A 27,846-nucleotide genomic window follows, 5' to 3' on the forward strand; every position below is an offset into this window, starting at 1 on the left:
CCAGCACAGACTCATTTGCTTTTTATAGCAACACCCAATCTCACCTTTTAAAAAAGTTCTCATTGGTACTACTAAATCTATACCAAAAATCCAATGAGTTTACACTCGTAGCCTTGCCAAACAATAGCCCAAGTGCACAATACCAAACTGCATAGTTGGTCACTTAGCTGACCTCAGGATAGCAGGTTAGTTTAGTTTTTTTTTTATAAAAACCATCTCCCTTAGTTTAGTTTAGAGATACAGCACTGAAACAGGCCCTTCGTCCCACTGAGTCTGTGACGATTAACCACCCATTAATACTAATCCTACACTAATTCCATATTCCTACCACATCCCCACCTGTCCCTATATATTCCCCTACCACCTACCTATACTAGGGGCAATTTATAATGGCCAATTAACCTATCAACCTGCAAGTCTTTGGCATGTGGGAGGAAACCGGAGCACCCGGAGGAAACCCACGCAGAGAACTTGCAAACTCCACACAGGCAGTACCAAGAATTGAACCCAGGTTGCTGCAGCTGTGAGGCTGCGGTACTAACCGCTAGACTAAGGGAAATCCAGGAATCCCCTCAGCACAGATCCGTTATGCCGACAAGAAGGTGCACTAAGTTTTGTGGAGGATAAGTGACATGAATAGCTATTTCGACAAGTTAACCAGATTGTTCACCCATGAACTATTCACAATGTGTGTCAGGAAGAAAACAGACTAGATAGAGAACAGCAGCAGAACTATGGAGGGCTGCCTGCTTCAAGGTGATTTAGAATAGACCTGATTAGAGACAGTTTAAAATATACATACTCACTTGAGGGAGCCTGCACCCTGGAACACTGGGGAAGTCATGATGTTCATTGTGATATCCCACATTGAAGGTGATCAGATTGAGGGGCCCATAGTAAGAATAGGTTTCATGTCCCTTCAAAAACATGTAATGTTCAGCAATGAAGTGTCCAGAGATTGGATGTAGGCCCATTCCCAGGAGGGACCCTGCCAACATGTAGATTATAGATTTTATTCCCCAAAAGTAGTAGATCAGCAGATTAAAAGTTAGTTGAACAAGCAGGTTGGTGATCTCCAGGTAAGTGATGGGCTTGGGGTTGATGCAGAGTGGCCTGATTGCATAAAAGAGTGGCTGCAGGATGACCCAAAAGAGTTTCCTGATTCTGGTGCAGAAAAACCATCCTTCAAATGCAGTAGGAATGTCCACGTCAATACCATCCCCACCCATGTAGCGGTGATGGTCCATGTGGTACCTCTTGAAGGAGATGGAGTATGGCAGACCCACAGGGAGGTTGGCAAACATACCAAAATAACGGTTCATTAGAGCTCGCTTGTTCCCAAAGGCAGCATTGTGAGAAATTTCATGGATGGCCAGTGTTATGGAATGGTTCAAACATCCACCAAATACATAAGCCCAGAAAATCACCCACTTCCAGTCTAGGTCCTTCACAAGGTAGAAAGCCAAAAGCTGAATTGCTACCATCAGTGAGACGATCCATTTCAGGTTGTGATCTGGGCCCATCAACAACTTAATCTCAGGGTATTTGGCTGCAAGGCAAAATAACAGTTAGTTGGAAGCATTCAACTCATGTGGACAAGCTGCATGATCATAAATCAGCCAACTTCACATTTAGCCTTAGAGTGGTGAATATATTTGTGTGACAAAGAATGTACTTGAGAACCAGGAGGGGTTCAATGGTCAGAACATGTCTAGCAGAACCTGAAAGTCTACAAGTCAACAGAACACCCAATTAGAGGCAGAAAAACACAAAACTGATTTGATCAGGGATAGAGGGGTGACTGCAAGTCGGTAAGGGGAGCAAATGGCAGGACCTCAGCCCTTGCAACTGTCTAAGTGATGTTTTCAGCAAGGCAATAAGGGTAATGATAATCTGTGGCAGGAAGGGACAGAGCAGCATTTAAAAAAAATAAACTGGAGTGCAGTGCATCAGCTGATAAGGCCAGAGTTTGTAAAAAAAAGTGGAACAGAACTAAAGGCTCCACATCTGATTTTGAACTAAACAGACTAAGTATGGCCTGAGTCACTAGAGACATGGCTGCAAGGTGACCAAGGCTGGGACCTGAATATTCAAGGGTATTGACTTTTCAGAAAGACAGGAAGCAAAAGAAAAAGATGGTGGGGTAGCTCTTAAGGATGAGATTAGTACAGTAGAGAGATTAGTACAGTAAAGATGACTTTAGTCCTAAAGAGATATGTAGAATCAGTTTAGACATAAAGAGTCATTTGTGTGAGTAGTTTATAGGCCCCAACAGTAGCTACACTGTGGGACAGTACACAGGAATAATGGAGAGGCAGTGGCATAGTGGTAATGTCACTGGACTGGTAACCCAGAAGCTAGGCTAATACTCTGGAGGCATGGGTTCAAATCCCACTATGGCAGATGGCAAAGTGAATTCAATTAATCTGGGAATTAAAAAAGCTAACCTAAATGGTGACCATGAAACCATTGTAAAAACCCACCTTGTTCACAAACATTCTTTAGGGAAGTAAATCTGCCATCCTTATTTGGTTTGGCCTACATGTGACTCCAGACCCACAGCAATGTGGTTGACTCTTAAAATGCCTCTGAAATGGCTGAACAAGCCACTCTGTTCAAAGGCAATTAGTAGTAAATGCTGGCCCAACCAATGCCTACACCCCACAAAAAAAAAAAGGGGCTTGTAAGAAAGAAAGGTCATGGATGATTTTAATCTAGAGATTGGATGAATCAGATTTGCAAAGGTAGACTGGAAGAGGAGTTCAGAGTCTGTTTGGGACAATTTCTCAGAGCAACATTTTAGAGCTAGAGAATAGGCTATTGTACACCTAGTAATGTGCAATGAGACAGGATTAATAAATGAGCTCAGTAAAAAAATCAGGTAGCAGTGAACATGATAAACTGAATGGTGAAATGGAGAGAGAGAAATGCAGGTACAGAGATTTAAACTTAAAGGGCAATTACAAGGTATTACAGCAGAGTTAACTAAAGTGAACTGGGGAATTAGTTTAAAGGGCATGACAGATGCAGTAACAGACATGAGATAATACTCAAACATTCCAGTGAATTTGCAGGAATAGAAAAGCAGATCTGAATGGAGAAACTGCAGAACTGTGGTAGAGGGATGTGGGTTCCCTGGTATATGACTTAGTATGCAGGTACAGCAAATGGCGGGCAGCCATAAAGACAGGGCTAAAATGTGGCGAGTCGAAGAGACTTAGTAGTTGGCAGGGAAAAAAGACACAGGCGCAACGGGAGAGCCAACTGTGTAACAGCCCCGACAAACAAATTTCTCTGCAGCACCTGTGGAAGAGCCCGTCACTCTAGAATTGGCCTTTATAGCCACTCCAGGCGCTGCTTCACAAACCACTGACCACCTCCAGGCACGTATCCATTGTCTCGAGATAAGGAGGCTGAAGTACAGCAAATGGAATATAAAGAAGTTTTGCTGCAGTTGCACAGGGTGTTGGCAACAGCACATTGTCATGAGTCCATATTTTTTGCTAGAACTTGGAATCTATTTTCAGATCAGAACATTTGTGGACATTGAAACATCTGAGAGATAGCTGAATTTTATGGATGCTTAGAAAGTCAAAAAGGTTCCTGGTTTTGACCAGCAAATACTGGAAACCAGGTAGTTAAAAAGGTAACTGGTAGGGGGTTTGACCTAAGCTACATAGTGATGAGAATTGTCATGTGACTTGTTTCTGGAAAATGTGTTTCATTTTGAATTTTAAAAAGGTCGACAAAGCAGGCAATTGGAATTTGAGGGGGATCTGCCTGACAAGCAGCAGCAGGCAATTATATCTAAAGAATCCTTGCTCTGGAAAAGTAAAAGCTTCCACTGTATTGTTGCCTTCTGAATTTACAGAAACCTTGCATCTTTAAAGGACTTTTGCACTGAATGATAACTAACTTGTTGCCATACATCTGATGGAAGAACTACATGAAGCCTTCTACAGTTGAACTTTGAATGCCTCCCCAAAACAGACTGTTCAACCACCTCACCTGGAAAGAGTGGCATCCAACTAAGACTTTAGGACATCTTGCCAAACCATAGAGCTTCCTTCAAGATTACTGTAGTCTAAGTTTTTTAAAATTCCTTTTATTCACTTGAAACAGTTGTAAAAAAAAAAATCTTTTCCCAGTTAACTGGTTTTTGGATGCATGTGCGCTAAAAAAGCTTTAGAAACTCAATTTGTATATATTGATATTTACTTCATTACTGGTTAAGACTTGGTTTTATAAAAAATTCTATTAAATATACCTGGTTGGTGCTTTATTCTGGGGACAAGGTATCTAATTGGCTGTTTCAGCAAGTGGAAAAAATGTATATGTTGTGACTGGTGGAGAAGTGGGACTGAATTTAGATAGTTTTTAGATAGAGGATCTGGATCGGCACAGGCTTGGAGGGCCGAAGGGCCTGTTCCTGTGCTGTGATTTTCTTTGTTCTTTGAATTAAACGGTGTACTTTTCCCATCTTGGTCAGAACATCAAGTACTGTGCCAAGTTTAGGTCTCCTTAAAAGATAATTGCATTAATAGTTCAGAAAGGGTTCAATTGACCAATTCCTGGGAAGAAGAGTTTGTCTGAAGGTTGGACCTGTACCCACTGGCATTAAAAAAAAAATCAATTCATTGAAACAAGATCCTAAGGGAACTTGATAAGGGGCAACATCCTTTCAGAATCCACCCTTTGGAGCCTAGAACCAGGAGTTTTAAATGGGAGATCCACATTTTTTTTTAGGGAGATGAGAAATTCTCTCAAAGGGTTGTTAGTCTGTGGAATTCTCATCAGAGGAAGCAATAAAATTGAACATTAAGGCAAAGATAGATTCTTCATTGGACAGTCAAAGGTTATAGCAGGTAGACAGGAAAGTAGTGAGGCCACAGATCAGCCATGATCTTACCAAATGGCAGAGCAGGCTCAAGGGTTGAATGGCCTACTCCTGCTCCTAATTTGTATTTGTACAGAAACGCTCCTTTGAGTGAGCAGTTAAGCACAAGATTATATCACTGGCAAACTCCCATTTCCTCTTCATACTGCTGAAATACTTTCCTCTCCCCATATCCATCAGAACACTGACTGAGGAGAGAAACTCAGCCAAGGAGACATGCACAATAGCAATTTCTATGTATTTCAATACCAGAAATGGGTGCCTGTCCCAGGACCAAGAGAGTGTTATAAATTAGTGCTTTTAAAAGGGATGGGTTAGGGATGTACTTAGGAGGATCTGGTTCAGGGGGTGGGGTGGGATGAACATGTCTGTGTGGATTGAATAGGTAGGAAGAATTGGACAGACACCACCTTGACTGATTTTATGGGAATGTTAAGCTGACTATGAAGTTCTAGCACAGCCAATCCACTTGAACAGACAGCAGACACGACAGGGTCAAATTTAATACTAGACTGATCAGCTGATTTAGGAAGAGAAGCTGTTGTATCCCTCACTCTAGATTTGAACTCTAAATGAGGCTCAGAAGCAAACACAGAACTCCAACTATAATTGGCACTACAGGGCATTTAAGTGGTCATTGGATGGACATATGGATGAAAATGGAATAGTGTAGGTCAGATGGTTTCACAGGTCGGCACAACATTGAGGGCCGAAGGGCCTGTACTGCGCTGTAATGTTCTAATTCTAACAAGTCTTGCCTTCAGGAGTGGAGGCAGAGGCTACTTCTACAGGTAGAGGGAGGGAAAGCAAGTTCACAAATAGACTTATTCATTTTCTCTTCTCCCCCAAAGATAAATCAGTTCTTGAATCAGAATGACTACAGCACTAAAGGAGGCCATTTAGCCCATTGTCTGCCAGCTCTGCTGGAGGAACTCTTCATCCCACTCCCCCACTTTCCTTAGCCCTGGAAATTCTTCAGTTAGTTGTCCAATTCCTTTTAAATAGGATTGTGATAGAGGCACTGAGTAGTTAGGATCTGAAATGCACTACATGTGTGCAAATGTTTCCTCAGGTTACTACTTTTTCTTTTCACATTAAATTGGTATCATCTAGTTCTGGATTCTTTCCACCAACAGGAACAGTCTCATCTGTTTAGTCTCAAGATTGAGGTGCTCAGAACAACCCCAACCCCTCTAGTCTATCCACATAACAGGTTCTTCATCCCTGGAACTATTCTAGTGAATCCCCTGCACAAATGCAGTCACATCCTTCCTAAAGTGTGGTGCCCAGAACAGGACAATACTCCAGTTGGTCAAACTGTAACTCTACATTAAATTGCATCTGCCACTCCCAGCATGTCCAAATCATCTTGAAGTATAAACTGCAGAGATGGTGAAACTTCAAGTCATGTCGCCTGCAAATTGACATTTCACCCTCTATACCCAGGTCTAGATTATTAATATAGATCTGGAAAACCACCATTCACCATTGTCAACCAAATTTGTATCCACACTGCTACTGTTCTTGTTTATTCCATGGACTAACTTTCTGACAAGCCTGTTATTATGGCACTTCATCAAATGCCTTTGGGAAGTCAATTACCACCACATTAACTGCATGACCCTCAGACCCTCATATGAAAGAACCATTTGCCTGCAATTCATGCTGGCTTGCCTTAAACCACATTTGTCCAAGTGACTTAATTTTGTCCCCAATCACTTCCAAAAACTGTTAAAAAAAGCTTTTGAGAAACAAAATTGAGCTTCCAGTCACTTGCCATTGCAACACCCCCCTCATGCCCATGTATGTCTTTGGCCTGCTCCAGTGTTCTAGTGATCAATGCAAGCTTGAGGAGCACCTAATCTTGCAATTAAACACTACAGCCTGATGTTCTGAAGTTGAACTCTTATATTCAGTCCATGACTGGCCTTTGCATTTTCATTTGATTTAACTGCTTGATTTTCCATGTAGTCAGAGCTGCTCATTATTCCACTATTAACACTCTCTGGACTAATGCTTCATCTTTCACAAGCATTAATACACTTTGCTTTTTTTTTTTAAGAACATTACAGCGCAGTACAGGCCCTTCGGCCCTCGATGTTGCACCGACCGGTGAAACCATCTGACCTACACTATTCCATTTTCATCCATATGTCTATCCAATGACCACTTAAATGCCCTCAAAGTTGGCGAGTCTACTACTGTTGCAGGCAGGGCGTTCCACACCCTTACTACTCTGTGTAAAGAAACTACCTCTGACATCTGGCCTATATCTATCACCCCTCAACTTAAAGCTATGTCCCCTTGTGTTTGCCATCACCATCTGAGGAAAAAGACTCACTATCCACCCTATCTAACCCTCTGATTATCTTATATGTCTCTATTAAGTCACCTCTCCTCCTCCTTCTCTCCAACGAAAACAACCTCAAGTCCCTCAGCCTTTCCTCGTAAGACCTTCCTTCCATACCAGGCAACATCCTAGTAAATCTCCTCTGCACCCTTTCCATAGCTTCCACATCCTTCCTATAATGCGGTGACCAGAACTGCACGCAATACTCCAGGTGCAGTCTCACCAGAGTTTTGTACAGCTGCAGCATGACCTTGTGGCTCCGAAACGCATTCCCCCTAATAAAAGCTAACACACCATATGCCTTCTTAACAGCCCTATTAACCTGGGTAGCAACCTTCAGGGATTTATGCACCTGGACACCAAGATCTCTGTTCATCTACACTACCAAGAATCTTCCCATTAGCCCAGTACTCTGCATTCCTGTTACTCCTTCCAAAGTGAATCACCTCGCACTTTTCCGCATTAAACTCCATTTGCCATCTCAGCTCAGCTCTGCAGCCTATGTCCCTCTGTAACCTACAACATCCTTCGGCACGATCCACAACTCCACCGACCTTCGTGTCATCCGCAAATTTACTAACCCACCCTTCTACACCCTCTTCCAGGTCATTTATAAAAATGACAAACAGCAGTGGCCCCAAAACAGATCCTTGCGGTACAGCACTAGTAACTAAACTCCAGGATGAACATTTGCCATCAACCACCACCCTCTGTCTTCTTTCAGCTAGCCAATTTCTGATCCAAAGCTCTAAATCACCTTCAACCCCATACTTCCATATTTTCTGCAATAGCCTACCATGGGGAACCTTATCAAATGCCTTACTGAAATCCATATACACCACATCCACTGCTTTACCCTCATCCACCTGTTTGGTCACCTTCAAAAAACTCAATAAGGTTCGAGGGGCACGACCTACCCGTCACAAAACTGTGCTATCGCTAATGAACTTATTCTTTAAGATGACTATAAATCCTGTCTTATAACCTTTTCCAACATTTTACCCAGAACCGAAGTAAGGCTCAGGTCTATAATTACCAGGGCTGTCTCTACTCCCCTTCTTGAACAAGGGGACAACATTTGCTATCCTCCAGTCTTCCGGCACTATTCCGGTCGACAATGACGACATAAAGATCAAGGACAAAGGCTCTGCAATCTCCTCCCTAGCTTCCCAGAGAATCTTAGGATAAATCCCATCTGGCCCAGGGGACTTATCTATTTTCACACTTTCCAAAATTGATAACACCTCCTCCTTGTGAACCTCAATCCCATCTAGCCTAGTAGCCTGAATCTCAGTATTCTCCGACAACATTTTCTTTCTCTACTGTAAATACTGTCCCAGCTCAGCTTTATTTAATCTGAAATAAAAGCAAAATACTGTAGATGCTGGACACCTGAAGGGACACTGAATTGAAACGTTAATTTTATCTCTACAGATGCTGCCAGATCTGCTGAGTATTTCCAGAACATTGTTTTTATTTAATCTCTCCTGCCCTCTGCTATATTAAACACCTTCCCCTTGGTTCTCTTCCCCACTGCCCACTCTCTTCACTTGCTTAAAACCAAATTCTTTAACCTTTGCCAGTTCTGAAAGATCAGAACTGAAACATTTACACTGTTTTGCTCCACAAATAGTTATACAGCACAAACAGGCCCTTCAGCCCATCATGGCTGCACTGGCCATCAAGCCCATCTATTCTAATCCCATATCCCTGCACTTAGCCTGTAGCTTTGTATGCTTATGGTATTTCAAGTGCTCATCTAAATACATCTTAAATGTTCAGGGTTCCTGCCTCTACCACCCCTTCAGGCAATGTGTTCCAGATTCCAACTACCCTCTGGGTTTAAAAAAGGTTTCCTCAAATCCCCTCTAAAAAGGTAAGGGGCAGGGGTTTTAAAGGTATGCACTGTTTGTTGACACCTCTGAAGGGGGAGGGGGAAAAAAAAAAGTTTTCGGGACAGGATTTACTCCCATTTGGAAACAAAACAAACTTAGAGAGAGACAGCATGGTTTTGTGAAGGGGAGGTCATGTCTTACTAATTTGATTGAGTTTTTTGAGGAAGTGAGGAAGATGATTGATGAGGGAAGGGCAGTGGATGTTGTCTATATGGACTTCAGTAAAGCCTTTGACAAGGTCCCGCATGGTAGACTGGTACAAAAAGGTGAAGTCACACGGGATCAGAGGTGAGCTGGCAAGATAGATACAGAACTGGCTCAGTCACAGAAGACAGAGGGGAACAGTGGATGGGTGTTTTTCTGAATGGAGGGATGTGACTAGTGGTGTTCCGCAGGGATTAGTGCTGGGACCTTTGCTGTTTGTAGTATATATAAATGATTGAGGAAAATGTAGCTGGCCTGATTAAGTTTGTGGACGACAAAGGTTGGTGGAGTTGTGGATAATGAGGATTGTCAGAGGACACAGCAGGCTACAGAATGGTTGGAGACTTGGGTGGAGAAATGGCAGATGGAGTTTAATACGGACAAATGAGGTAATGCATTTTGGAAGGTCTAATGCAGGTGGGAAGTATACAGTAAATGGCAGAACCCTTAGGAGTATTGACAGGCAGAGAGATCTGGGTGTACAGGTCCACAGGTCACTGAAAGTGGTAACGCAGGTGGATAAGGTAGTCAAGAAGGCAAACGGCATGCTTGCCTTCATCGGTCGGGGCATAGAGTATAAAAATTGGCAAGTCATGTTGCAGCTGTACAGAACCTTAGTTAGGCCACACTTCGAATATTGCGTGCAATTCTGGTCGCCACACTACCAGAAGGACGTGGAGGCTTTGGAGAGGGTACAGAGGAGGTTTACCAGGATGTTGCCTGGTTTGGAGGGCATTAACTATGAGGAGAGGTTGGAAAAACAGATTGTTTTCACTAGAACGACAGAGGTGGAGGGGTGACATGATAGAGGTTTACAAAGTTAAGAGCAGCATGGACAGAGTGGATAGTCAGAAGCTTTTTCCCAGGGTGGAAGAGTCAGTTACTAGGGGACATAGGTTTAAGGTGCGAGGGGCAAAGTTTAGAGGGGATGTGCGAGGCAAGTTTTTTTTTTATTATATAAACACAGCGGGTGGGGAGTGCCTGGAACTTGCTGCCAGGGGAGGTGGTGGAAGCAGATACGATAGCGACGTTTAAGAGGCATCTTGACAAATATATGAATAGGAAGGTAATAGAGGGATATGGGCCCCAGAAGTGCAGAAGGTGTTAGTTTTGACAGGCATCAAGATCAGCACAAGCTTGGAGGGCCGAATGGCCTGTTCCTGTGCTGTACTGTTCTTTGTTCTATGCCCCTCAATTTTGTATACCTCAATCAGGTCCCCCCTCAGCCTTCTCAACCCCAGCCTATCTAGTCTCTTCATAGAGAAAATGCTCCAACCCAGACAACATCCTGGTTAATCTCCTCTGCACCCTCTCTAGTGCAATCCTCCTTCCTACAGTGCAGTGCCTAGAACTGTATACAGTACTCCAGCTGTGGCCTAACTAGCACTTTATATAGCTCCATCACAACCTCCCTGCTCTTATATTCTATACCTCAGCTAATAAGTATCCCATATGCCTTCCTAACCCCTTATCTACTGTGCTGCTGCTTTCAGTGATCTATGATCAAGTACATCAAGGTCCCTCCAACCCTCTACTTCCTCGGGCCCTCCCATCCACTGTATACTCCCTTGCCTAGTTAGTCCTCCCAAAATGCATCACCTCACTTCAGGATTAAATTTCATTTGCCACTGCTCTGCCCATCTATATTGTTCTGTAATCCAAGGCTTTCCTCCTCATCATTCACACCAATTTTAGTATCAGAACTTTCTGATCATACCTCCTATATTTTTATCTAAATCATACTGCCCAACTTGAGTCTTTCCAGCACTTGCTGTTTTTATTTCTAAAAGCTTCCCTAGAGATTAAGCCGACAGGCCTGTAATTGCTGGGCTCATCCTTATGCCTTTGTTCAAGAATGGGTGTAACATTTGCAACTCCCCACTCCTCTGGATGACCCTATAAATGAGAATTGAAGATTATGGCCAGTACCTGCACAGCTGCCCACAATGGTGCTAGCAGAGATGATCAATGATTTCAAAAAGGAAATTGGATGAGTGTTTGAAAGAAGCTTGCAGGGCTGTGGGGCTGACTGCATTGCTGTGGCAAGCAGACATGTACTTGATGGGCTGAATGGTCTTCTGTGCTGCAAGTGATTGAGGAAGTCAGATGCATCTGATGCAGTCCTGGTAACCTATCAAAACCCCTCATTTTAGCCCATCCAGTGTCCAAACTACTACTAACTTGGCACTGTCTGCCTCGGTCTTTACCAAGAGTAGTTAAATATTTCAGCCATTGACCCCACCCACCCCTGGCACAAATCTTTAGGTTCCTAATTGGCCCCACTCCTTTTTTTACTCTACTATTTATGCTTCTAGAAGACTGATTCCTTTTAAAATTAGCTCCCAGTCTCCTCTCCACTATTGTTTTTTCACTTCCCTTCTGAATCTTCAATATTCAGCCTGGTTTTCAATTATCCACCTGACATCCATCATATGGACTTTTTGCAGCTTAGTCTTACTCTAGTCATTCAGGGAGCTCTGAATTGGTTTTCCCCATCTTTCCCCCTTGTGTGGATGTACCTTGACTATACTCAAGCTAATTCCTTTATAAGGCAGGCCATTGTCAGTTTTGCCTGCCTGATTCCAAAGTTACCTAGGCCAGATTGGTTTTCAACCCACTGAAGTTAGTCCTCTGCCAATTATCTTTACTCTGAATTGCTACTTGTCCCTTTGGAAGGGAACCTAAACTTATGCTCTGGTGACCATCCCCTAAAATGTTCTACTGATAACCAACCTCACTCCCTAGAACAGCAATGCCCCCTTCCTTGCTGGGCTGGAAACTTGTGGAAATTTCTCTTGAACACACTAGAAACTCTTGCCCCCTCTCTACCCTTTACACTATCCCAATCTATATTAGATTAGGTATAATGGGATTATCCCAATTCTTTCATTTTTAATAGACAATCAACTAATGGGAAGGATATAGAATACCTCCAGAAATCCAAGATTCTTGGCTCCAACTAGTCTGCCCTTGACCCCTCTCCAGCATTAATATTCTAATAAGTCAATACTGCTACCCCTCTTCCAATTTTGTGGAGACCTTGTATATAGGATATTAGTATCCAGTCCTTTTGAGGCAGGTCTCATTGCCATGAGATCTTATTTCCACATGGTTCTGCCTGCAGCTCCCCAATCTGATTTACATGTTGCATTCATATACATGCAGTGAACTGACCGCATCCAATGCCTTACTATTTACTCGGGCTATCTTTCTCCCAATTTTGCACCTTTATTACCTCTCGATTCCCACACCTCTGCCAAGTTAGTTTAAACCCTCTCCAAAAGCACTAGTAAGTTACCCCACAAGGACAGAAGCACTTACATTGCACAGGGTCCAGTCATTAGAGCTGGAGGTCAGCAGGTTGCCAGATACTGCATTGCGCTATGTCTTGCAGTTAAGACAGTAAATGATCTGTGGAATTTCCCTCATAGGAGACTGTTAGATAGATTTGAGAGATTAGAGTCAAAGGTTGGGGGAGGGGGGCACAGACAGAAAGTAGAATTGAGCCAACCAGATTAGCCATGATCTTATTGAATGGCAGAGCAGGCTCAAAGGGCTGAAAGGCCTACTCCTGCCAAGTCCTATGTTCCTACTGTGCAATTCAATATACTGTAGATTTCCAATTTTTAATGTATTCAAGGTAAGGTTAGGCTAGAAATTGATACTGCATTACATTGGACTAAGACAGTCCACACGAGTCACAAGCAGCATGAAAACATTTAGCTCAATTGTACTGTTAGAATTAATGAACTATCTGGAGCAGTTGCAGCAATTGAAGCTTCATGACTCCAGGCAAAAGTACAGTTGACTACTGCTAGTGCAGCTATTTCACAATGATATCCAAAAATCAGTTTCAATTTGACACTGAAAAAACAAGGTCAGAATTCACTAGTGGCAGACCTCTACTTTAACTGGAGTGGGTAAATACATAGAGCCAGACACTAAATAAATAGAGTTATCTACACCAGCTACTGCTTTCAACTCAACAGAAAACCAGCTGTATGGGAGTCAGATAAAAATTGTAGCCAAGGACAAAGGTGATCAAGCCAAGAAAAAAAAAAGTGAAGGGTCAGCATCCCATATCCCTATGGGTAGATCACTCAAAGTTAGCATTAGTAGCTACAGTGGAGCAATGGCTCAAGTTTCCAGTCCAGTCCCAACTGAATGATCTTGGTCATCACATCTGATAGTGCTAATTAAGTATTAGTATTAAACTCCCCATACTTCAAGAAAGATGCAAGGGCTCAAGTTGAGATGGTACACAGAAGATTTACCAGAATGGTTCGAGAGATGGAGATTAGTTGCAAGGCTTGGTTGAAAAAGCTGGGTTTAATCTCCTTGGAACAAAGGAAATTGAGGGGAGATTTGAGAGGTTAAAAAATTAAGAACCTTGTTGACAAAATGAGAAAAATAAGCAAGGTGGACAAGTTAGACTAGGAAATACTGTTCCAATTAATGGTACAAGCACTGTAACACAGATTTGGGCAAGAGATGCAGGGCAATGTGAGGAAGTGTATGCAGTGAGCAGCAGTGATCTAGAACTCTGCCCATCAAGGGTGGTGGAAGTGGAGACAATGACTTCAAGAGGAAACTGGATGGCCACATGAAGGAAAGACTTGCAGGGGAATGGGGCAGAGGGACTGGCTGGATTATGCTGCAGAGCTAGTATGGACTTTTTGCTGAATGGCCTCCATTATAAATGACTGACCTTCATAAAGACTACAGGAGATCTGGAGAGATTGTGTCAATCCTTGTGGAAGATTAATTGTAAAATAACCCTTTTTTGCTGTGTATTACATATACAAAAAGGAAAAGAAATATTTGGCAATGTTACATTCTCATACGCAAATGATCAGGAACAGAGCAGCCATTGTAACCTCAGGATAGCTGATCTAGTCAGTTTATCCATAAAAGTGCAATGAGTATTTTAAAATAGACCCATTAACAGCAGCCAGCATAATGTTATCGATTAGCATGACTTTTTTTTTGTTGAAAGAATGTGGTTTTGCAACTGAAGTCCCCATCTTAGGTTAGAGAGGGGATTTATTAGAATGGTTTCAGGAATGAGGGACCTCTTAGAGACTAAACTGGGGATGTTTGTTCCCTCCTTTGAGGATGGAAGGGAAAGGAGGAGATTTGACAGGTGTTCAAATTAAACAGTTTACTTTCTCCTGGCAGGAAGGTCAGTAACCAAAGGACAGATTTAAGGTCCTCACTTCCCCTCATTGGAGATTGTTTGCATGGCCACTTGGAGCTGGTGCAAGACCTGTCAAAAGGAGAGTTTCAACTAGGCTTAGAATGTAGAATATCATTATCAAGACAAGGTTAAGGGCACTCTACCCGAATGCATACAGCATTTGCAAGGTAGATGGCAAAGAGGTAAATGGGTATGATCCAATCGCCATTATGGAAACTGGCTACAGGGTGAAGAATGGGAACTGAATACTCCAGAATATTTGACATTTAGGAAGAACAGGCTAAAAGGAGGTGCACTGGTGAGGGATGGAATCAGCATTAGTAAGGGAGAATCTCAATGGAAGAACAAACATGGACTCTGGGTGCAGCAACAGCAAGGGGCAAACAAAGACTGGTGGTTGTTTATAGGCTAAACAGTAGTGGTAGTGTGGGGCATAGTATTAAATCAGGAAATGAGAGAAGCATCTAGCATAGGTAACAGTAATCATGGGATTTCAATCTACATATAGATTGGGTAAACTTAATGAGCACTAATGCAGTGAAGGACAAGTTTCTGGACTGTTAGGGATGGTATTCTAGAGTAGTATGTTGAGGAACCAACTAGAGAACAGGCTACTTTAGATCCAGTATGTAATGAGAAAGGGCTCATTAATAATCTTGTAAAATAACCTTTAGGGAATGATTGACCCTTTATGTTTGAAAGTGAGGTAGTCCAACTTGAAGTCAGGGTGTTAAATTTGAACAAAGGAAATTATGAAGGTATAAGTGGCAAATTGGCTGAGGTAGATTGGGAAAATACATAAAGGCATGACAGTACATAGGCAATAGATAGTCAGCAACTATACATTCCTTCAAGGCACAAAAACCCCAAAAGTAAAGGCAGTCAACCATGGATAACACAAAAAAGTTAAGGACTGTAGAAGACTATCAAGTTGCCAGAAATAGTAGTAAATCTGAGAATTGGGAGGATGTTAGAATATAGCAATGGAGGATGATAAAAGGGAGAATAGAATATATAAACTAGTGAGACAAAAATGGACAAAGCTTTTGTAGGTACATTAAAGTGCATGTTTTGTAAAATATACTGAGGATTCTTTGAAAGATTGAAGTTAAACTTTGGGGTTTCCAAAAAAAAAGTTATGTAAAGGCCATTGAATTGAAGAAAGTCCTTGGAAACATTTAAAAGGGAAACAGAGGTCGAGGAAAACAAACTTATGTGGGAAGCCACCCGATTTCCAAGTCAAAACAGAACTTTGGATACCTGGTTTACAAAAGTAGTGACAAAGATTGACCTAGTCAGTTTTACTGACTTGGGCTTGAACTGTATATGAAAAAAAACAAATTCCCAAGGAGAGAAGACCACAATCCAGTTCAGCTCTCCAGCACCTCTAAAGGTGCCGAGAAGCCCAGTGTCAACTCATCTCCTGTCTTTGAAGGCACACTAAACTCAATGCTGCCTGAAAAACTATTTTAAAAGATCAGAGACCGGTCTACATATACTTGAACACTAGATTCTGCCAATTTTGGAACACATGTTTCTTCAAGAATGAGCAAGTATTCAGCCCAAATGTCCTTTTGGGCTGTAAAAGCTCTAAAAACAAAATTATTTTTCTGGTTAACTGGTGAGTGTATGTAAATATGAAAGGAAACATTTGGCTAAATCAAGTGTGGGTCCATTATAGGCAGAGTCAGGAGAATTTATCATGAGGAATAGAGAAATGGTAAAGAAGCTAAATGATTATTTGACTGTCTTCAGAGGAAGATACAAGAAATCTCCCAGAGTCAGATTCAAAGGACTAGGGAGAATGAGGAATTGAAGAAAATTAGTATTAGTAAGAAGGTTGTACTGGAGAAATTAATGGGACTGGAGATCAAGTCCCCAGGATCTGATATTCTACATCAGAGTTGAAAGAGGTAGCTAATGCATTGATGATCATCTTCCAGAATCTATAGAATTCAGGAGCAGTTCCTGCAGACTGGAAGGTAGCAAATGTCACCACTAAATGAGGGAGAAAATGGGGAACTATGATCTGATGGGCATAGTCAACATGGATTTATGAATGGGAGAGTGTTTGACAAACCTGTTGGGAGTTTTGAAGATGTTATTAACAATCGATAAAGGAGAGTCAGTGGTATACTGTATTTTCAAAACACCCTTGATAAAGTCCCCCACAGAAGGTTGGTTAGCAAAATTAAAGCACATGGAATAGGAGGTAATATACTGGCATGGATGAAGGTCTGGTTAACAGGCAGAACACAGGAATAAGTTAGTCACTCACATTAACAGGGTGTGACTAGTGGAGTACTGCAAGGATCAGTACTTGGGCCCCAGCTGTTCACAATAAAATGATTTGGATGTGGGACCAAATGCATTTTTCCAAGTTCGCAGATGACAAAACTAGGTGGGAATGTGCTTTATGAGGATGCAAAGCAGCTTCAAGGGGATCTGGACAGACCTAGTGAGTGAATGGTAAAGAACATAGCAGATGGAATATAATGTGGAAAAATTAAGATCCACTTTGGTAGGAGAAACAGATGTGCAAAGTATTTCTTAAAATGGTAAGAAATTAGCAAGCGTAGATGTACAAAGGGACCTGGGTATCCTTGTCAATAAGTCACTGAAATCTAACATGCTAACAAGCTAGATAGCTGGGTAAGTATCTCAGGTAAGAAAAGTTCAAAGTTTATTTCAAATATAGTAAATGAAGGGCCTTAGAGTAACTGATATTGGACATCAAGATCTTTTAGGTTTAATTTAATGGGTTAGGTCATGGCAGGAAAGCTCAAAACTAGTGTGCTCCATGTCACAAGCCAGGAACATTTTCAGTGCCTGGGACCAGCATGCGTGCAGGAAATGTATCCAGCGGCAGCTCCTGGAAGCCTGAGTGTCTGAGCTGGAGCAGCAGCTGGGGACACTGGAGCATCCACAAGGCAGAGAGCATCATGGATAGCAGAGGTGGTCACCCCACAGGGAGGAGGGAATGGCTGACCACCAGGCAGAGCAGAGGACTAGGCAAGCAGTTCAGTAATCTCCTGTGGCAATTCCCCTGCAAAACAGGTATACTGCTTTGGATACTGTTTGAGGGGGAAGAATGGTCTCAGGAAAGCATCAACAGCCAGCTCTGCTGCACAGGGGAGAGTAAAAAAAAGTGTGCGAATGCAATAGTTATAGGGGATTCAATTGTAAGGGGAATAGATAGGCATTTCTGTAGCCACAAAAAAAAAAGACTCCAGGATGGTATGTTGCCTCCCTGGTGCTCGGGTCAAAGATGTCTCAGTTACAGGACATTGTGAAGGGGGAGGGTGAACAGCCAGTCATGGTACAAATGACAGGTTTAAAAAAAGGGATGTGGTCCTAAAAGCAGACTATAGGGAGCTAGGAAGTTGAAAAATAGGACCTCTAAAGGTTGTGATCTCAGGATTACTACCAGTGCCACATGCTGGTCAGTAGAAAAGGCAGGATATAATTGGATGAATGTGGCTGAAGAGATAGTGAGGGGGAGGGTTTTAGATTCTGGGGCACTGGAACTGGTTCTGGGAGAGGTGGGACTAGTACAAACTGGATGGGTTACACCTGGACAGGACTGGGACTGATGTCTTTGTGGGGGGGGGGGGGAAGAAAGAGGAAGAAGAAGAGTATTTGCTAGTGGTTGGGGAGGGTTTAAACTAAAATAGCAGGGGGATGGGAACCTTAGCAAGGAGTCAGAGGGGGAATCAAAGACAAGAACACAAGACAGTAAGGGGAATAAGTAGTGATAGGCAGAGAAATCAAGGGCCAGAATCAAACAGGGACAGTGAAAAATATAGTCAGAAGGGGACAAGTAATGTCTTTTTTTTTTAAAAAGTCTCAAGGTACAGAGCATTTGCAATAAAGTGGATGAATTAAAAATCACACAAATAGATGTAAACGGGTATGATATAGTCAGGATTAGAGACATGGCTGCAAGGTGACCAGGGATGGGAAATAAACATCCAGGGATAGTCAGTATTTAGGAAGGACAGACAAAAAGCAAAAGGCAGTGGAGTTGCATTGCTAGTTAAAGAGGAAATTAATGCAATAGTAAGGAAATATATTGGCTCTGACGATATGGAATCTGTATGGGTAGAGCTGAGAAACACTAAAGGGGCAAAAAACATTAGTGGGGTTGTATAGACACCCAAACTGTAGTGATGTTGGGAATGGCATTAAACAGGAAATTAGATGCATGTGATAAAAGGAACATCTGTAATTATGGGTGATCTTAATCTACATATAGATTGGGCAAATCAAATTACTCAATGCCATAGAGGAGGAATTCTTGGAGTGTATATAGGATGGTTTCCTGGACCAATATGTTGACGAACCAACTAGGGAACAGGCCATCCGAGACTGGATATTGTGTAATGAGGGGGGAATAATTGACAATCTAGTGGTGCGAGACCCCTTGGGGATGAGCGACCATATGATAAATGCTTCATCAAGATGAAGAGTGACATAGTTGGTTCTGAGACAGGGGTCCTGAATCTTACATAAAAGGAAACTATGAAGGTATGACACATGAGTTGGCCATGATGGATTTGGAAATGTTAAAGGGATGATGGATAGGCAATGGCAAACATTTAAAGAGCACCTGGTTGAAATGCAGTTTATCCCTAGATGGTGAAAAAGTAAAATGGGAAAGGTAGCCAAACCATGGCTTACAAGGGAAATTAGAGATAACATTAGATGCAAGGAAGAGGCATATAAATTTTCCAGGAAAAAAAAAGACCTGAGGACTTAGAATAGTTTAGAATTCAGCAAAGGAGAACCAAGGGATTGATTAAGGGGGAAAAGAGAGTACGAGAGCAAGCTTGCGGGCAACATTGACTGTAAAAGTTTCTATAGGTATGTGGAGAAAAAAAGATTGAAGACAAATGTAGGTCCCTTAGTCAGAAACAGGGGAATTTATTATGGGGCACAAAGGAATGGCTGACCAATTAAACACATACTTTGGTTCTGTCTTCACAAAAGGAGGACAAATATCATACCAGAAATGTTGGGAACACAGGGTTGAGAGAGAAGTGAAGGAAATCGCTATTAGAGAAATGGTGTTGGGGAAATTAATGGGATTGAAGGCCGATAAATCCCAGGGCCTGATGGTATGCATCCCAAAGTACTTAAGGGAAGTGGCCTTAGAAATAGTGGATGCATTGGTGGTCACCTTCCAAGATTCTGTAGACTCTGGAACAGTTCCTACAGATTGGAGGGTAGCTAATGTAACCCCACTATTTAAAAAGGGAGGTAGAGAAAGCAGGGAATTATAGACCAGTCAGCCTGATGTCAGTAGTGGGGAAAATTCTAGAGTCCATTATCAAAGATTTTATAGCAGAGCACTTGGAAAAGAGTGGTAGAATCAGGCAGACTCAGCATGGATTTACAAGAGGGAAATCATGCTCGACAAATCTAGAATTCTTTGAGGATTTAAACTACTAGAGTTGGAGGGGGAGTCAGTGGATGTGTTTTATTTGGGCTTTCAACAAAGTCCCACATAAGAGATTAGCATGTAAAATTAAAGCGTATGGGATGGAGGGTAGTGTATTGTGATGGGTAGAAAATTGGTTGGCAGACAGGAAACAAAGTAGGGATAAATGGTCTTTTTCCGAATGTCAGGCAGTGACTCGTGGGGCACCGCAGGGATCAGTGCTAGGACCCCAGCTATTCACAATATATGTTAATGATTTAGATGAGGGAACTAAATGTAATCTCAATTTGCAGATGACAAAACTGGGTGGGAGGGAGTTGTGAGGAGGATGCAGAGGGGCTTCAGGGTGATTTGGACAAGTTGAGTGAGTGGGCTAATGCATGGCAGGTGCAGTATGTGGATAAATGTGAGGTTATCCAATTTGGTAGCAAAAACAGGAAGGCAGATTATCTGAACAGCTATAAACCGAGAAGGAAATATGCAGCAAGACTTGAGTGTTCATGCACCTGCATGCTTACCTTCAGCGACTAGTGTAACAGGTAGTAAAAAAAAAAGGCAAGTGGTATGTTGGCCTTCATAGCAAGAGGATTTGAGTACAGGAGCAGGCACATCTTGCTGCAATTATACAGGGCCTTGGTGAGGCCACACCTGGAATAGTGCGTGCAGTTTTGGTCTCCTTATCAGAGGAAGGATATTCTTGCTATAGAGGGAGTGCAGCAAAGGTTTACCAGATGATTCCTGGGACAGTGGGACTGATGTATGAGGAGAGATTGAGTCGGTTAGGATTATACTCACTGGAGTTAAGAGTGGGGGGGCGGGGGGGGGAAATCTCAAACCTATAAAATTTTGAACAGGACTTGACAGGGTAGATGCAGGAAAGATTTGATGGTGGAGGAGTCCAGAACCAGGGGTCATAGTCTAAGGATACAGGGTAAACCTTTCAGGACTGAGATGAGGAGAAATTTCTTTACTCAGGGTTGTGAATCTTTGAAATTCTCTACTTCAGGGATATGGAAGCTCATTTACTATGAGTGAAGCAGAGATTGACAAATTTTTGACAAAGATATGGGGACAGTTTGGGGAAAAAGGCACTGAAGTGATTAGCCATGATGGTATTAAATGCCAGAGCAGACTCAATGGGTTGAATGGTCTATGGAGTAGGCCAGACAACACAAGGATGACAGGTTTCCTTCCTTAAAGGTTCCTAATCTGAATGAAGACTGCATTTGAGAGATGAATTGATAGCACAAACAAATGAACGGGCATGATCTGATAGCTATGAGACAGGGTTGCAAGGTGACCCAGGCTGGGGACTGAATATTCAGAGGTAATTGACGTATCAGAAGGATACAGAAAAAGGAGATGCGTAGCTCAAAGGATGAGATCAGTACTGACGTGAAAAATGATCTGAGCCAAGATCAAGATCAGTTAGTGCAAAGGAATAGTAACTGGTGGAATAGAAACAGAAAAATAGTAGGCCATTCAGCCCTTCAAGCCTGCACCACCATTCAATACAATCATGGCTGATCATCCAAACTCAGTACCTTGTTGCTGCTTTCTCCCTGTATCCCTTGATCCCTTTAGCCCCAAGAACTATATCTAACTTTCTTGAACATTTAATGATTTGGCCTCAACTGCTTTCTATGGTAGAGAATTCCACAAGTTCACCACTCTGGAAGAAATCACTCATCTCAGTCCTAAATAGCTTACCACTGATCCTTAGACTGTGATCCCTGGTCCTGGAAGCCTGCCATCAGGAACATCCTCCCTGCATCTAGTCTGTCCAGTCCTGTTAGAATTTTGTATGTTTCAATGAGATCCCTCATTCTTCTGAACTCTAGCAAATACAAGCCGGATAACCCAATCTCATGTCACTCCTGCCATCCCAGGAATGAGTCTGGTGAACACTGCTATGGAGGGAGTGCCAAGAACATCCTTCCTCTGGCAGTGGTTAGCACCACAGCTCCAGTGACCCAGGTTCAATTCTGGGTACTGCCTGTGCAGAGTTGGCAATTTCTCTGAACCGTGTGGGTTTTTGCCAGGTGCTCTGGTTTCCTCCCACAGCCAAAGACTTGCAGGTTGATAGATAAATTGGCCATTATAAATTTCCCCTAGTATAGGTAGGTGGTAGGGGAATATAGGGAAGGTGGGATAAAAACAAGAAATGCTGGAATCACTCAGCAGGTCTGGCAGCATCTGTGGAAAGAGAAGCAGAGTTAACGTTTCGGGTCGGTGACCCTTCATCGGAACTGGGAAGGTGGGAATGTGGTAGGAATATGGGATTAGTGTAGGGTTAGTATAAATGGATGGTTGATGGTTGGCACAGACTCGGTGGGCCGAAGGGCCTGTTTCAGTGTTGTAGCTAAATAAAAAAGACCAAAACTGCACACAATACTCAAGATGTGGTCTCACCAAGGCCTTGTATAATTGCAGCAAGACATCTTTGCTCCTGTATGCAAATCTCACTATGAAGGCCAACATACCATTTGCCTTAACTGACTGCTGCACCTGCATGTTTAACTTTCAGTAACTGGTGCACAAGGACACAGGTGTCACTGCAATGCCCCCTTTCCCCAATTGATCACTGTTCAGATAATCTGCTGGTTTTTGCCAAAGTGGATAACCTCATTATTCCACATCTGCCATGTATTTTCCCACTCCCAACCTGTCCAAATCACACTGGACCTTCTCTGCATCCTCCTCACATCTCTCTCCCACCCAGTTTTGTGTTGTCTGCAAACCTGGATATATTATATTTAATTCCATCTATATCATTAATATATATTGAGTAGCTGGGGTCCTAGCACTGATCCCACAGTACCCCACTAGTCACTGCCTGCCACTCAGAAAAAGACCCATTTATTCCTACTGTTTCCTGTCTGCCAACCAGTTCTCTATCCAAGTCAGGTAAGCTACCCCCAATCCCACATGCTTTAATTTTTCATGCTAGTCTCTTGTGGGACCTTATCAAAAGCCTTCTGGCAGTCCAAATACACCACATCCACTGGTTCTCCCTTATCTATTCTGCAAATTACATCCTCAAAAAATTCCAGTAGATTTGTCAAACATGATTTCCCTTTTGTAAATCCATGTCGTCTTTGTCCAATCCGGTCATTGTTTTCCAAGTGCTCTGCTATTACATCTTTTATAATGGACTCTAGCATTTTCCCCACTACTGATGTCAGGCTAACCAGTCTAATTCCTGGTTTTCTCCAACTCCCTTTTTTAAATAGTGGGGTTACATTAGCCACCCTCTAGTCTGTTGGAACTGTTCCAGAGTCTCTAGAATTTTGAAAAATGACCAGCAATGCATCTATTTCTAGGGCCACTTAAGTACTCATCAGGCCCTGGGGGATTTATCAGCCTTCAATCCCAATTTCCCCAACACCATATCTCTACAAATACTGATTTCATAAGTTCCTCCTTCTCACTAGACACTATGTTCCCCAACATTTCTGGGAGGTAATTTGACTTCTTTTGAAGGCAGAACCAATGTATTTAATTGGTCTGCCATCTTTGTTCCATTATAAATTCCCCATTTGATTATAAAGGGACCTACATTTGTCTTCAATCTTTTTCTCTTCACATATCTATAGAAGCTTTGGCAGTCAGTTTTTATGTTCTCTGCAAGCTTACTCATACTCTAGGTTCCCCTTAATCCTTTTGTCCTCCTTTGCTGAATTCTAAACTGCTCCCAATCCTCAGGTTTGCTGCTTGTGCTGGTCATTTTATATTTTTCATCCTTGAATCTACTACTATCCAATTTCTTTTGTAAGCCACAGTTGAACCACCCTTCCGGTTTTATTATTGCACCAGACAGGAACAATTGCTATAATTCATCCATGCGCTCTTAAAAAAGGTAGCCATTGCCTATCTGGTCAACCCTTTAAGTAACATTCCCCAGCCAACTCGTGCCTCAATAGTGAAACAGTCTATACAGTCTATAGCCATCTGCCCCCCCCCCCCCCCCCCCCCCCCCCCTTCCTTCACCCCACAGTGGCTACACAGTAGGACAGTATAAAATAAAAAATGCAAGTACTGCAAGAGTGGGAAACTAATTTATAATCTGTATACAAGACAAATCAATTGCCAAAATTCTGAGGATGAGTTCAGAGTGTATTCAGGAGTTTTAGAATATGTTGTGAAACAAACAAGGAAACAGGCTAGTTTAGATTTGGTAATGTGTAATGAGAGGATTATAATTTCAGTAAAAGGATCTTCCAAGGAACAGCAATCATGAAAAATTTCATTGTTTGAAGGAGATGTGGGTCTGAAATTTGTACTGTAAATTTAAGACAAGCAACTACAAAGGCAAGACAGTTGGCAAAAGTAGAATGGGAAAATAGGTTGAACGGTAACAGTAGATAAGCACTGGCAGACATTGTAAATATATTTCACAAGGTATATTCCATTGAGAAAGTCAGACCCAAGGATGAACCATCTGTAACTAAAGAAATTAAGGCTAGTATCAGACTGAAAGAACAGCCTGCAATTTTGCAAAACTGATTGGTAGGCCAGAAGATTAGAAAATTAGAAACTAAAGGATGACTAAAAAAAAAGGGACAAAATTTCTTGCTGTTTATATAGACACAGTAAGCTTTGAGTAATTAGGTTATATAGTAGCTAAAGTAAATATTGGTCCCTCAGAGGATGAGGCTAGGGAATAATGGAAACAAGGAGATGGCAGAAGCTTGGAACAAGTATTTTGTCTTCATAGCAGGAAACACAAAGCATCCCAATCATAGTAAGTCCAGGGGCAAAAAGGGAAGAGGAACTTAAACCACTGTTGGGGGTGGGGGAAAGTACTAGGCAAACTGACAATTGGCCAAAATGGCCTCCTGTGCTATAATGGGACTAAAGGCTGACAAGTCCCCTGGACTGTATCCTGGGATCTTTGAAGTGGGTGCAGAGATAGTAGATGCATTGGCTATAATCTTCCAAAATTCTATAGATTTTGGAAAGGCCCCAACAGATTGTAAAAGTACAAATGTAACACCCTATTCAAAAAAGGAACACTGGACTTCAAGGAAATAAGACATTCAGAAATTCATGGTTTTATTGAAGTGAAAATCATTTGACAGTTTTGAGATTATACCAAGCAGGGTAGATAAAGGGGAAACAGTAGATTACTGCAATTAGATTTCTAAAAAGGCATTTGATAGCAGAGGTTCCACCCAAAAAGTTACTATACAAGATAGCAGCTCATGTGTGTGGGGAGGTGGGGGGGGGGGGGTGAAATATTAGCATACATGGAGAATTGTGCAAGACAGGATAAATGAGTCTCAGGTTGGCAAGCTAACCACTGGGGTGCCACAGGGATGTGTTCAGCCTCAACTATTTATGATCTATATTAATGTCTTAGATGAAGGTACCAAGTGTGTCAAATTTTCAGAGGACATAGGTGGCAAAGCAAAACAAAACCTATCCCTTTGCAGACTAATTGAGTGGCAAAAATTTGATAGTGGAGTATAATGTGGAGAACCTCATTTCCCACTTTGGTAGTAACAGAAAAACAATGTTATGGTAGAGGGATTTGGGTGTCCACATACAGGAAGCAAAGTTAATATGCAGGTATGTCAAGGAATTAGGAAAGTAAAAAGGAATGCTGGCCTTTACTGCAAGGAGTGTAAAGTCTTACTAATGCCCTGTACAGTTGGAGCAAGAGTTTTAGTCTCCATACCTAGAGATATACTTTTGTTGGAAGCAGTTCTGAAGGTTAACTAGGCTCATTCCTAGGATGAAGGGGTCATAAGAGGTTGCACTTATACTCACTGGAGTGAAGAATGGGAGGTGATCTTCAGGAAAGATTGAGGGGGCTTGACAGTAGATACAGAAAAGTTTCCCCATGTGGGGGAATCTAGAACTAGGAGGCAGTTTCAGAAGGGTTGCCCACTTAAGACAGGGTGTGAGGAATTTCCCCAGGGGCATGAAGCTTCAAGTTCATAAATCCTTTTAAGGACAATGACAGCTTAACTACTTTTAATGATCAGATTATTGAAATTCTTAACTACAAATGGTGGGATTTCTACTCAATTACCTGGATTACTAGTTGACAGAAATCACTACACCATGAGTTTAGGGTTCTGGGTTAGTTAGTAAAATGCAGTGGTCTCTCCAAATTGAGGTTAACTGGGTCTTGTATACTTCACAAACTCAACTCCAAGAAAGTCAATTTTGAAAGAGCACTTAAGGCAGCACCCAAACAGAAAATGCTGTTATTGGTTTGGTTTCTCATTTGTTTCCTTCACTGTTTATGCAGCAGCTGTCCTGCCATTCACACCACCTCTAAACAGGTTTTGTTTCTTTACTTGTCCCATTACCACTCCCTTTGGACTTTCAATATGAAACCTTTTATTTAATCTCTCCTGCCCTTTACCCAGACTTTTGTTCTTCCCACAATATCCTTTTTACTTGCTCAAGGGATTACATTTCTAGCTTTTCCTAATTCTGATCAAAGGTTAGAGATCTGAAACATTGCTGGGTAGATGTCAGTGTTGAACAGCTCAGCTACAGAGTGGCTAGTTCTGGTGCACAAGTCTTCAGTAATATTACCAGAATGTTGTCAGGGCCCATAGCCTTTGCAGTATCCAGTACCTTCAGCCACTTCTTGACATCACATGGAGTGAATCAGATTGGCTGAAGACTGGCATCTGATGCTGGGACCTCAGGAGGAGGCAGAGACAGATCACCTACTTGGCACTTCTGGCTGAAGATGGATGAAAATGCTTCAGCCTCATCTCTTGCACCAATGTTCTGAGCTCCCCATCCTTGGATGGGGATATTTGTGGAGCCTTCTCTTATCAGTTGGTTAATTGTCCACCACCATTTGTGACTGGATGTGGCCCCTGATGTAGAGCAAAAATTGCAATGTGACCCCTCGTACAAAAAAGGCTGTCCACCCCTGCTATAATCAGTGGACTTCCACAAGTATCAATGTCAATAGCTTCAGGCCCTAGCATCTATAATCCATGACTTAGACAAAGAAACCAAGAGTAAATGTACCCAAGTTTGCTGATACAAAACTAGGGGGTGTAAACTGTGAGGACAAAGGTTGCAAAGGGATACATGACTTACCCAGTGATTTAACCCAAGTGACAGATGGGATATAATGTGAACAAGTGTGAAGTTACTCACTTTGGTAGAAACAGAAAAAGCAGAATATTTTCTAAAGGCATGAAACTTCTGAATGTTAATGTTGAGACTTGGATGTATTCATACAAGGGAATGTTAGCATGCAGGTGCAGCTAGCAATTAGGAAGGCAAATACTATGTTGGCCTTTACTGCAAGGGCATTGGAGTACAATAAGGAAGTCTTACTACAATTATACAAGGCTTCGGTGAGACCATGTACCATCGATAGTTTGTCTCTTCACCCAAGGAAGGAGGTAGTGCAAGTGGCTTGTTAGACTGGTTCCTAGGATGAGAGCATTGCCCCATGAGGCTGAGTAAATTGGGCCTATACTCTAGTTCAGAGAATGAGAAGTGATCTCATTGAAGGGGCTCGACAGGGTAGACAGAGGTGGTTTCCCTTGGCTGGGGAATGTAGAACAGTGGTGGGCGGACAGTTTCTGGATGCGGTAGAGGAGAATTTATTTTCTCCACTGAAGAGTGTGAATCTTTGCAATTCTCTACCCAAGGGTTGTGGATGTCCCACTGTCAAAAAGAAAATCAGAAAGTAGGGATTGAGCCAAACAGGAAAAAAAAAAAGTGACAGTGACAAGAAAGTGCAGGGAAACAAAGCAAGCTAGGGTCAGTGTACTGGTAAACCTTTAATCAAATCTAGAATAACTTGATTGATTTGTTAGTATAAACTAGTAGAGTTTATCAGAATCAGTGCTCAATTACTCAAGGGAATAATGTTAA

The 27,846-nt window shown here is 42.2% G+C and overlaps 1 protein-coding gene across 1 annotated transcript in view; it reads right to left on the bottom strand.

Annotated features, from left to right (window-relative positions):
- LOC137364640 (sphingolipid delta(4)-desaturase DES1-like) overlaps positions 1–27,846 on the bottom strand; it is a 41,232-nt gene that overhangs the window by 2,894 nt on the left and 10,492 nt on the right. The window contains exon 2 of the mRNA XM_068027717.1: positions 807–1,549. Within this exon, the coding sequence (XP_067883818.1) occupies positions 807–1,549 (743 nt within the window). The remainder of the gene's footprint in view (positions 1–806; positions 1,550–27,846) is intronic.

This window comes from Heterodontus francisci, unplaced genomic scaffold (assembly GCF_036365525.1).
Source record: "Heterodontus francisci isolate sHetFra1 unplaced genomic scaffold, sHetFra1.hap1 HAP1_SCAFFOLD_781, whole genome shotgun sequence".
Classification (NCBI taxonomy): Eukaryota; Metazoa; Chordata; class Chondrichthyes; order Heterodontiformes; family Heterodontidae; genus Heterodontus; species Heterodontus francisci.